The sequence below is a fragment of the Phyllostomus discolor genome, chromosome 1, assembly GCF_004126475.2.
Source record: "Phyllostomus discolor isolate MPI-MPIP mPhyDis1 chromosome 1, mPhyDis1.pri.v3, whole genome shotgun sequence".
Classification (NCBI taxonomy): Eukaryota; Metazoa; Chordata; class Mammalia; order Chiroptera; family Phyllostomidae; genus Phyllostomus; species Phyllostomus discolor.
In genome coordinates this window covers 32,634,934-32,647,556 of record NC_040903.2, presented here as the reverse complement: position 1 = coordinate 32,647,556, position 12,623 = coordinate 32,634,934, and the positions used below count along the sequence as shown (strand labels likewise).

General features: G+C 43.2%; 1 protein-coding gene across 1 annotated transcript in view; it reads left to right on the top strand.

Moving 5' to 3' along the window:
• KDR (kinase insert domain receptor) overlaps nucleotides 1–9,359 on the top strand; it is a 43,969-nt gene extending 34,610 nt beyond the window's left edge. The window contains exons 28-30 of the mRNA XM_028506487.2: nucleotides 5,139–5,238; nucleotides 5,716–5,801; nucleotides 7,561–9,359. Coding sequence (XP_028362288.1) covers nucleotides 5,139–5,238; nucleotides 5,716–5,801; nucleotides 7,561–7,783 — 409 coding nt within the window. The 3' untranslated portion in view covers nucleotides 7,784–9,359. The remainder of the gene's footprint in view (nucleotides 1–5,138; nucleotides 5,239–5,715; nucleotides 5,802–7,560) is intronic.
• The last annotated feature ends 3,264 nt before the right edge of the window (nucleotides 9,360–12,623 follow it).

The following is a 12,623-nucleotide window of genomic DNA, read 5'->3' as shown; positions in this document are numbered from 1 at the left end:
TTAATCTCCAGACAAAGAGACCGATTTTACAAAGACATCTGCATTTAAATTATCCCCATGTACTCTTTTATTAATGTGAATTAAGTAGGTTAGGAACGATCCAGGAAGGAAGAGTTCTAGGCATCTGTGAAAACAGACTTGTGCCTCTGGGGCGAGGCGACAGCGAGCCATGGGGATGTGCCCCACCGCAGCCTGCACAGCACATCTTCAGAAGCCCCGCCCAAGTCTGATCTTTAGGGTTTTATTACATAATGAGGCTTCTGGGCTTATTTAAAACATGTGCACTGCAGCCCTTCCCTGATTTCTAAAGGGGTTCTGAAGGCAGCTTCCTTTTTTCTCTCTCCCAGCACCTGTGCATAAGGAAAAAGTTGATATGGTTTCCTACATTATGATGTTAAAATTGCCTTTTTCTAAGCCTGGGACTACTTCCCTTTGCTCTGTTTCTTTCGCACCCCTTTGGGTGTTTTCCTCCTGTAACTGGACCCCCTGACAGCCATGGGCCACGATGCCCTCTGGAGCATGCCATGGCTGCAGGGAGGGGTGCAGGCCTTTGAGCACTTGGCCGGGTTGCCATGTAGCAGGTGAGGAGGCAGCCTGAGCCGTCAGTGTTGTGGCGTCAACCACACGGGTCATCAAGAGCTCTGTTATGAGTGAGAAGAAAGCTCAGAGTAGCTGGAGGCAACATGTGAACCATTCTATTTTGTCAAGAACTCTGGGCATTTTTCAAAGAGCTTTTCCATATATTATCAGATTTTGCCCACATGATAACTCTGTGTTAGGCAAGGTAGGAAGTGTGCTCTTTTAGGATACAGATGTTGAACGTGAGGTTCGGAGTGATTACCTGGGGGAATACAATATTCTGATTCCAGATCCAGATTTTGAGTCAGATAGAAGTGGCTTGCATGCCCAGGTAAGCTTTTGAGCAGCTGTGTGACTTGGGGCAGGTCTTCATTGCAACCCAGGTGAGGTCACTGGGTCATTCAGAGTAATTATTGTGAGAATTACTGATATGATGCATTTCTAAGTGCCTGGCATTTAGGGAGCTCTCAATAATGATAGCTCTTATGTGAGCTGCTTAAATTTATATCCCCAGAATGATTCCATTTCCTCTGATGAACTCCATGTCATTTTCTTCTACACCAAGGAGGGCCTAGCAGAGAGAAAGAGTCATGGAATGAAAGCCCACAGTTCCACTCCCATGTTAAAAAATCTTAGTTCAGCCCTGGCTGTTGTAGCTCAGTGGATTGAGCTCGGGCTGCAAACCAAAGCATCACAGGTTCAATTCCTAGTCAGGGCACATGCCTAGGTTGCAGGCCACGTCCCTACTGGGGGCCATGTGAGAGGCAACCACATATTGATTCTCTCTCTCTCTTTCTCCCTCCCTTCCCTTCTCTAAAAATAAATAAAATCTTTGAAAAAAAATCTTAGTTCAAGTTCAGCTGGCCTTCTGGTACAGTAATTATTCCCACAACACTATTGTCTCCTCGTTTATCAGAAAGCCATGTGATCACGAGCTCTATTCCTCGGGTTTTCAGTGACCAGGTGGAACGAGGACCCGAGTCGGCAGTGTCTTGGCTCGCTCGGGCGCTTTGCATATGGTGCTGAGAGCCGATGAAGTCATGTTTGTGTAATGGAAGTGCCAAATGCGATGCTGGATCTAAGACAGGGCTGCTAACATTTATCCCCAGAAGCGTGGACAAATGTGACACCACACTCCGAACACAGGCCTGGCTTCTATTTTCTTCCTGTGGGTTTTGAATTGGTCTTTCCAGTTCAGTTTCTCTTTTATCCAGCCACAATTTGAAAAATAAAATGGAAATTGGAATCTTTTGTCTGCACCCCTTCCCAACTGCCTCCACCTTTTCTCCCCGTATAAAAATAAGACTCCACGGTCACATTTAAATCATCTGGGCTAAAGGGAAGGTATAATCCAGGCATCTGCGCATGGCACACGCCATTTTGATGCTCTCTGTGGGTCTGCTTCCCTGGGGAGACAGAGACGAGGCTGGGGTGTGCTCGGCAGACTTGTTTTCTCCTCTTCCACGCTGCCAGTCAAGTAGAAAAGTCAAGAAGTCGTTCTCGCTTGCGCCCTCCTTCTAATTTTCAATTCCATTGCTTTATAAATAGAGCTGGACAGAGACATCACTGTGGGAGCCAACCTGATGATTTGTTGCCTGGTTAAAAAATATGTGTTCGGCATTTATTTAGAGAGGGGCTGAGAGGTGTGCAGGGGAAGGGTGGGAAGAAAAGACCGCCGGTGTCTAGACTTAGGGTTTTCTCTCGTTTCCCTGAGGATCAGCTCTGGCCCCAAGTTTGCGTGCTTTCTGCAAGAAAACACATATTAATTGCACTCATCTTTCTTCAAAGGCAGTTTGGGGACCATCTGCGGTGGCTCCATCTTTTTCCCTGGGAGTTTCATGTCCACGCCAAGCAACATATCAAAAATTTCTTTTCCATTCTCTCCCAGAAAAAGGTTTTGGCACGTAGCATTTTCTTCATTTTGGTTAATTGTTGGTAATGATGAAATGTTCCTTGTAGAGCCATGCTTTCAGCTAGTGGTCCCTTAATTTGGCTCTGATATTAGGCAGCTGGAAGCGAAACTGTCTTTTCTCCATCTTTTACCTGTCTCACACCCCACATATCCTCTTCTCCCCACCGCCTCTCACCACACAGGTCACGTAAAGGAGAAAACAGTGCTATGCACACACTAAGTGCTTAATAAAAACTTGAACAGTCATACCCACTGCTTTCTTCTTTTTCCTCCCTGATACTTTTCCAAGGGTGTCAGTATGGAGTAGGGTAAAACAAAACAAGACAAAGTAAAACAAAAAACCCCAACAACAACCAAAAAATCACTTCCATGGGCTTTAGTGTCTAAGACCAAAGTTTAAGTCTCAGTTCTAGCTGTTTCCTCCCTAAGGCTTAGCTTCCTCATCTTCAAATGAGAAATAAAATACTGCCCGGGCTGGTGTGGCTCAGTGGATTGATCATGAGCCTGCAAACCAAATGGCCACCAGCTTGGTTCCCAGTCAGGGCATATGCCTGGGTTGTGGGCCAGGTCCCCAGTGGGGGGTGTTCGAGAAGCAACTAATCTGATGTTTCTCTCGCTCTCTTTCTCCTTTCTTCCTCCTCTGTCTGCAAATAAAGAAATAAAATCTTTAAAACACACACACAGAAAACCTATTTTGTAGTTTTGGAAAGAGCTATAAAACATGAAAATGCCTTTTTAACTGTGAAGGGCCATGCAACTTTTGGAGTTATTGAGCTCAGAAGTCTAGCAACTATCCTTTCTAAGGTAACTGAATTAGTGCCCAACATCACCAGCTTTGGTTGATTCTTCATCCTGAATAGCTCTTGAATCTGCCCACTTCTCCAAACCCCGTGAGCATCTCCTTTCTTTAGTCAGGCTGCCCTTCTTTATCTCAGATAAGTGGAATTTTCCCCATCATTGGTCTCACTGGTTCTGATCTTACCCTTCTCAACCCAGAGTCATCTTTCAAAATGATATATCTGAGCTGGTCAATCTCATGCTTAAAATTCTTTAGTGCTTATTCATTATAATCCAAAATTATAATCCACACATTTCAGTTCTGTGATTTTGGACAAGTTTATTAACCTTTCTGTGCCTCAAATTGTCATCTGAAGTTGGGATAATAATATCCTGCCGTAGAGAGGTACCATTTGTGAAGATGCCACAAGACGATGGTTGAGGAGCGTTGTGCCCAGTGCTTGGCCCATGGGAGGGGGTCCTGAACGAGTGAGTGAACCAGTGATAGACTATGCTACCCATGGGTTTTAGTAACTGCCACTTTTAGGGACCGAACTTAGGAGAAGAGGGCTCTTCCTCTCCCCTTGCATATCCTGTCTTGTTTCTTGTGGAGATTCCCGAGTGAGGATGTCACTGGTGAACTTCAGTGGCTTCTCTCTGTAGGAAGAGGAACCTGCTTCCTAGGGCAGGGGTGGGAGACTCAGTTTCCATTCTCTACCTTCAGCCCAAGTGAGTCCTCACTCTCTTTGTTCACGGAAGACACAAGGAAACACAAGTTAGCATGTCCAGAAGACTATGTGTGGTGAGAGAGTGAGAAGTGAATTTTCTGTCCGGTCTTGTGAAAAGGACTTTCCTGCTCTCCACTTAGGCTGTTAGCAATTTTAACCAGGTCCCTCAGACCCACCCAGAGTCACAGGAGAGGGAAGGAGCACCCCCTGGACACAGGTGACATACTGTCTGACAAGTCCTGTTTGGACTCCTGCAGGAAACTGGCACCCCCTTGAACACAAAGGAGGACAACAAGCTTTGATCGATAGAACATCACTCTTTCTAAGAACACTCACCACCTGCCATTTGTTTACCACTCTCGTTGTCCTCATTCATCTAACTCAGGGAGGGAAAGCTATGGCCAATACATTTTAAAGATGAGGCAACAGAGACATAGGAATATTTATGACTTTCCCAAGCTTGTGTAGACTCTGAGATTGACAGAATATCTCATAGGTCTTGGGCCACTGCCATTTCTTAAGACCCACAACTCTGTGGGCTGAAAATAGGGGATAGTGAGACTCAGCCCCTCCCCCATCTACACACTAAGGCTTTATTATGTGTAGACGGAGGAGATTATGTGTTGTCTTCAGATCCTGCTGACTTCAGCATCCTACAGTGAGAGTCAGTGAGATCTGCAGGTGTGTCCTTCACCCATCTTCCACTGAATGTTTGCTCTGTGAACATTACTCAGAAAAACTTTCCTAGGAGACGGCCCGGCGGATGTGAAACACTGTGTAATGCGTTGAGAAGTCAGTGGAGGAGTCTCATGCAATCCGGAAGCCAAGCAGAGGGCAGTTGATCACTTAGTTTGCTGTTGTTGTCTTTAGTCCAGCCCTGGACCTCAGAAGCACAATTCAAAGGAAGAGGGGCTCATCTAGGCCCCTCATTTATATTATACTTTTAAATGGACTTTCACAGGAAATTAAGCCTTCAGTGTGTGCTAGCAGAGAAAGATTTTTGTTTTGTTTTTCTTTTTCCAAAGGATGTTTTGAAGGTCACTATTAAACTTGTGGTTGAAAGATAATGAACTTAGGTATCACTTGTGGTATCTGCAGCCAAATATACCACCACTAAAATATAAATATTTTTTCTTTTGCAGTCAGTATCTGCAGAACAGTAAGCGAAAGAGCCGACCTGTGAGTGTAAAAACATTTGAAGATATCCCACTGGAAGAACCAGAAGTAAAAGTAATCCCAGATGTAAGTACATCTTTTAAAAATAGTCTTAAAAATTATACAGAAGATGAAACATTAGCTAAGTAAATATTAGCCTAAGCATTGGAGAGTTGGAGGCAAATTATAAGGCTTTCCTTGAGGGTCTGTGTCATGGGGTCGCTACTGAAATGAAACTTATTCAGCAAGGAAAGCCCCTGGTACAAATTCAAGATACTCTACCCTCATGTCCAATTCCGCTCAAGTGTAAACACTATCAAGGGAAAAGAAGGGTGAAAATGGGTCCCTCAGCTTCTTCCTAAATTCCTGTCTTCTTCCTGGCCTGGGTCTACTCCTAGGAAGCTACTCGTGCAGCTTGCGCAGTTCCTGGTTCGGGTACCTTTACCTCCCTCTGCAGAACATTGGAATGTGTTGTCTGATGGGTGGGTTAAGAAGCCAGTTTAATTAAGTAGCTGGTCCGTGCACACACTCAATCACCTTGCCATCTCATTGTCTCTTAAAAAGGACAACCAGACGGACAGTGGTATGGTTCTTGCATCAGAAGAGCTGAAAACCTTGGAAGACAAAACCAAATTATCTCCATCTTTTAGGTAAGGCTCAGCCAAATATAAAAGACTAATTTCAATGGGAATTTTTGGAAGGAACTTAGGATTTTCAATGCAGTTGCAGATCTTTTGCATTTTGTGTTGTTGGCTGGGCAGATTTACATCGAACTTAATAAGGAGCTTAAACAAATCAAACAATGAAGTGTAAGCCTAAAAAAATTTTAAATGAATCAAATGATTTTTATGAGATTTGTCTGGTACTGGCTAAATAACAAAGAAATCATTGGCTGTGATCCCTGAAGAGTTTTCAAACCTGTACATAAAAGATGTGTCTGTCCTTGAGAAGTAAAATATATAAGTAAGCCAATAGCTACTTGTTTAGATTCTTAAATATTATTCGCTGAGCTCACCTTACTTAACTGTAGGAAAAATACTATGTTTTGAATATCATTTTCTCCATGAGGTTCAATAGGAATTTGTAGTTGCTTTGAATAGATGTACCTGCTTTGACTTAACAAATAAATGAAAATCTGAATTTATAAAAATAATAAGATGCATGACTGTAGGAGCAGGGGGTGGGCTGGATACAGGAGGGGAAAAGGGGAAAAGTTGGAACAACTGTAATAGAATAACAATAAAATATTTAAAAATTAAAAAAGAATAGTAGGGTGCAGAATAATTATTTATTTGCTAGTGGGTTCACTCTAGGTAAGAATAGAGAAGATTTTGATCTACTTATAATCTAAACCAATAACCCATGGGTTATTGATGTTCATGCTGGGGAAAAAAAAAACATTAAAATGTTCCATTGTGCTATTTTGCTTGCCTGAAGCCCAAGGTAAGACATTGTGAGAGCTAATCATGTTTTATTCGCGGATTCAAAATAATATCCATTGAGCAGTGACTGTGTGATAATTACCATGCCATTGCTTGAGACACTAAATTATTTTTATTGTGGTTAGATTGAAAGAAAAATTGCATTTCTAGCAATCTGAAATAATTTTTAAACCATGTATGAGCACAGAGTTAATAAAATTCTTTTTGCAATGTTTAAGATGAACAATTTGGTAAGGTACTTATTAAAGGGAAAAAACCCACATCTCAGAATGATTCAAGAAGTGTAAGTCCTGAAGCTTTAGATCAGTAGAGCCTGCGCTTCTAAGCTTTGACACGATTACCATCTGTCATGAATCCACACCATTGAAAGCATTCTCTTCTTGCTGTTGAGTGATCCAGGTCTGCAGTCATTCTGAAGAACGTGATTCTGATGAGTAAAAAAGCAGTTTCTGACATGTCTGGCTTGGTTGCACACACACATCAACTTATTAAAGTTTAACGTTGCTCGAGAACTTTATTGATGCCATACACATGCCTTGCGGTCCTCTAATTGACAGAGTGGGGAAGCACAAGTGGGCTTCAGAACATCCCAATTTCCTTTCATATCATGAAAGAGTCCCTTTGGCTCCTATCATTGTATACAAACTTGTCAATCTGTAAGGCCATAAAAATGTTCCATTGGTTGGAGCCTTTGCATAACTCAGGAGAGCTGCCTTTCATCTCATCTCAGGCTTGAAAGACTTGGACCTGAATAAGAGGACTTATCTGAAAGGACAAATTCATGCTAGTACCTGAAAATAGACATTGTCTGAGTAAACCTGATACGTTGATTAACAAGTGGGAGAGATAGGCACTGGTGTCTCCAGGGAGATTACAGCCCTCATGGGGCTGGGGCGGGGGTTAGGGTAAGAAGCAGAAGAGCTGCCTTCTCTCTGCCAACTCTTGTGGTTACATTTTTTTTCCACAGTGGACTGATGCCCAGCAAAAGCAAAGAGTCTGTGGCATCCGAAGGCTCCAACCAGACCAGTGGCTACCAGTCCGGGTACCACTCCGATGACACGGACACCACTGTGTACTCCAGCGAGGAGGCAGAACTTTTGAAGCTGATGGAGATTGGGCCGCAGGCTGGCAGCACAGCTCAGATTCTCCAGCCTGACTCTGGGACCATGTTGAGCTTTCCTCCTATTTAAAAGGGGGCACCCAAGTCCCCCACTCCTGGAAATCACATGAGAGGTGCTGCTCAGATTTTCAAGTGTTGTTCTTTCCACCACCAGGAAGTAGCCACATTTGATTTTCATTTCAAAAAAAAAAAAAAATGGATCTCAGACTGCAGGGAGCCAGCCCCCCAGGCATTTCCTGACAAGATGCTTGTGACCCAAGAATGTGTCTGTGTCTTCCCCCAGTGTTGACCTTATTCTCTTTTTCATTTATTGGAAAAACACGTATGATACTCCCTGTTGTGGGTCTCCCCACAGGTTATAACAGAAGAAGTTCAAGAAATGGCTTCATCTTCCAAGACGTAGCTATGCGTGGGGAGTTGACACCTCTGTAAAACTAGGTAATCCAGGCAATGGAAGTGCTTTTGGTGTTGAAGATGAGAAAGACCTTTAGGGCTGAGTGCATCTAAGAAGCTTTGTTTAGGATGTGGGCCCTGAGCCAAGCCTGACGTGTGGGGTTTGGACCGATAGAAAGGAAGATGTTGGCTTCCTTTGAGAGTGTGCTGGAGCCCGCAGTGCATTGTGTAGGCTCTAGTGGAGGTGGGCATGGGGGCTGTGAGGCACTGCAAAGGCTTCAGACGAGGTGACTGGTTTTAGAAGGTTGCGTGCTCTTCCCAGTTGGGCTAAATGAGAGTTCCTTGTGCTGTTTCCGACTCCTAATGAGAGTTCCTTCCGGACTCTTACGTGTCCCCTGGCCAAGCCCCAGGAAGGAAATGATGCAGCTCTGGCTGCTTGTCTCCCAGGCTGATCCTTTATTCAGGCGCCACAAAGAAAGGACATTCAGACAGAGGCTCCCTGTCGTGCTGAAGAATTCTGACTGTACAAACCAGCTTCTGGCTTCTCGTGGATGAACGCTCACATGTCTGGCCCTGTGTGACGTGTCCGAGCCTGAATGCAGCAGGTTCAGCATCAAGCTGTGGTGTCAAGACTCCGGGAAGGAGTTCCCTCAGTGGCTCCTTCTCCCCTCCCCCTGCCACCCCCCTCCCGTCCCCCCAACTTGCCAGTATTTTAGACATTTGGCCTCTGCACCCTAGTAAAAGCTGGTTTGGTTTGTCCTCTCTCTGGATAATTTAGTCAGCTTTCAAAATTATTTTATAGCTGAAGTTATAACAGTATCTATTGTATTGTGTAGACTTTTAACATGTAAAGCTCTTTCTACTGATTTCTGCCTTTGTTCTTTTCCTTTAAAAAACAAAACAAAACGTATTTTTCGTTTGGTACCATAGTGTGATATGCTGGGAACCATGACTATAAAACATGCTATGGCACATATATTTATAGTCTGTTTATGTAGAAACAAATGTAATATATTAAAACCTTATATTATATATAATGAACTTTGTACTATTCACATTTTCTATCAGTACATGTAGCATAACAAAGGTCATAATGCTTTCAGTAATTGATGCCATTGTATTAAGAAAAACTGAAAAACTTGAAGGAATCCTTTTGCAAGTTATCATGACTGTATCTATCACTTCTCTCACTTCTAAAACGAAGGAGGGAAATCAGACGTCATTTCCATGTGGTAGTTTTTTTATTTTTACTTGTTCTATTTTTCTTATAAAGGATATTTTCATAAAATGTTTATATACTTTATAAACCAATAAAAGTATTCTTAGTAAAAAAAATGGTATAATATTATCCTACCTATTTTGAAGGTATATACTTCTGGCTTGAGATAGAATTACTTCTCTCCCTCCCTTTCCTCAGGACACAAAGAATTCACACACACACGCACTCTCATTATAGTCCAAGCAGTTTTGGGAGTCTTGAAACATGTACTGAGAGACACGTGACCAGTTCTCTAAGGCATCTGTGGCCTCCAGTAACCCCCATGCCTGTCAGAATAGCCAGCCGTGAAGTCAGAGGGTGGGAGATGCAGAGACAGGTGGCCAGACCCAGGCAGTGCAGGGAAGCGGGAGCATATTGATAGTTCCCATAACAGGTTACTCTCTACTTACAGTGTCAGAACATCAGTTCCAGTGGTGCCATTTTTAATGATTACTTTGGCCTGAGTTCAGTGAGCAGAATTATCTAACAAATCATCGATACCAACGAGTGGCCCTATTCTTTGTGATATTTTTATACAAGATTTTGAAATATGTGTGTAGTCAAATATGCCTATCTTTTTTTTAGTAGCTTCTAGGCGTTTTAGTGTTATTCAGGAAGGTCTTCCCAATTCTAAATTACCCCCGAACTCTAAATTTTCTTCTTTTTTCTTTCCATTCAAATGCACGTAGGATTTATTTTTGTACATGGAGTTAGGTAGGGCTCTAGCTTGGTTTTCTTCCAGCAGCTGTCAATCACGGGAGCACCATTCATTCATATACCTCTCCCTGCTCCCCGCTCTGTGATTGGGAGAATACACATTATATCAGTTTTTCAAACCCTGCCACCTTCCTGAGACATTCTGCACGAGTTTACGGTGAGCAATGTGGCTATGGTGTGTGTGGTTTCTGGGGACAACACGTACAGATTGGGCTGTTGTCTGGCATTAGTGGATTGGGGTTTTCTGACGGATGTTAAACTATAGGTCAGGCCTGGCTTTGCCCTTCCCGTTAAGTACAGTGTTGTGCAGTAAGTGAATAGGAGGAGAGTGTAGGTTAGTCAAGATAGAAAAGACCTCACAGAAAAACAGAATCTTCTTCATTTTAGGAAAAAAGAGATTTTGTTTCTTGTAAGCGGCCCCTGGCACCATTTCCAGTGCCAGGAATTTGGATTGGGTTGCTAGTTCACACTGTAAAGAAATGCTTTCAGCACCTCAGGCAGACTGATTAGGAGGTGAGGTCTGGCCCTGTCTTTCCTCTGTCATCCACGCCCCTTGTTCTTAGCTGCTTTTCTCTCCTCATTTGCCCCTGTATGGAAGAGAACTCTGTGGCTTTTTGAAGTGTTTCTTGCATGGCCTTATTTCAAAGCTTTAGTTGGAGGCATTTGTTGTGTTTTAGATGAGGCCATGCTGCCTCCCCTTGGCTCCCGCCCTCCCTCCCCTCACCCTGTACTTGCTCTGCTCCTTTCCCAAACTCCCCTGTCAGCTTCCCCTTCTGTTTCTGTCTCTGCCACCCCCGCCCCCAGCAGCCCTGCTCCTCAACCACATCAACAGGGAGGATGGGAGTTTGTGGGAGGTTCAAGTTTATCACCTGTGGACTAGGGTTCCCTGTTAATGCACATTTCTTTGTCCTCTTCAATGAAAGAAAGAAGAAAAGTAAAAATCTCACAACCGTACTTTACAGCTAATGAAACCCAATTTTTTCTGTCTCTTCGCGTGTCTTTCTTTCTGCCTCTCACTCAGGTGTGTTTTGCCAGGATGATAAAATGTAGGCAAACCCAGAAAGCTAAAGCCTTTGAATGATCACTTTCCATGCACATCTTTCCGCATTTGCATGCCCTTTTCCTTTAGTTGGTAGTGCCATGCGCATGCCTTCCCGGGTAGGTAGTGAGTGCCTCAGAAGGGGTTCTAATCTGTTTCTATAAAATTGCATTCGTTACATGAATATCTTTCATATCAGGGCTTAGTATAAGCGGGAAAATCTAGGCAGTTTTTGTAAAAGCAATTTGAAATCCATTTTTTTGGTGGCGGGGCAGTTACAGAATGATCTCAGGTGATGAAGAGATTAAAAAGGTAAAAATAATTTACTCTGTTTTGAATTCAGAGAAGTGGGCAACTCAGGGAGGAGCAACTCAGAGAGAAATTTAACAGCCCAACTGGCCTGACATTCTGGACTGAAAATCTTAGAACAGACCAGTCCCAGCACAGGTCTGACTCAGAGATAAGGAACCTGAGTCAGGGAAAAAGTTTCCTTCAAAAAAAGGAAGACGACTGATAAGACAAGGGTTACAGTAAACTGTGATTGATATCGAGTGAATGGCAGTGAGAAGACCTCTCTTTTACCTTTCTTGACAACACAGCATAGGACCTTTTAATGTAACTTCTAGACACTTCTGAAACAACACTAAATTCAGTAGCTTTACTCATTTTTTTGTTTAAGAATGAAAGAATGGAAATATATGGCTTAGTTGTTTATTTTAGCCTCACCTATCATTTATTCCAGGTCCTTTAGAACCTATGCTCAGTGTACTTACCAATAACTGGTGATAGTGGACCCTCATGCCTTAATTATGTGATGCTCTCGATTTTTAGATGCATTGGCAGGGAATAAGGAAACTGGACTCTGTTCTGGTTCTGCTCCAGTCTTTGTTCTGCTTGTGCCCTCCCTTTGTCAGGAAGCGACATTTGGGGGAAGTAAATTCAGGAAGGTGGGCTGAGTTCTTCAGTGTCCAGTGAACCCTCATTCTCTGACTCAGCCCCTGCGCAGCTCACCAGCTACCAGACGTGCTGTGGCTCCTCGGGAGCCCTCTGAACTACTCTAACCAGGGGAGGTTTGATGGGAGCCTGGTGCTGTGCTGTGTGGGTGATCTCTTTAAGCTGAAATGACTTATCCTGACAAAGAGGATTGAAAACATTCCATTCATTGCCACAGAGAGAACATAAATGGAAATGAAAAGCCAGATGCAAAGTAGAGAACTCAATCTAGATAGACGGTGATCAAACGCATCTCACATTCACTCCTCAGGTTAAGGAGAAAGTTAGCAGATGGTGTCATGCCGCAATCATTGCAGGGAAGCTCCGCCTCCCATACAGTCAAGTACCAAAGATTCAGCCCTTAATAGGAAACTTTAAACGAGCAATTTTTTATGTATGTGTTTGTTGTTTGCTTATACTTAACTGTACTTGTAAAATGCTTACAATGTGCCAGATACTCCTTTAAAAAGTTTTTAATATTACTTAGTTAATCAGTAGGGACCCGAAAGC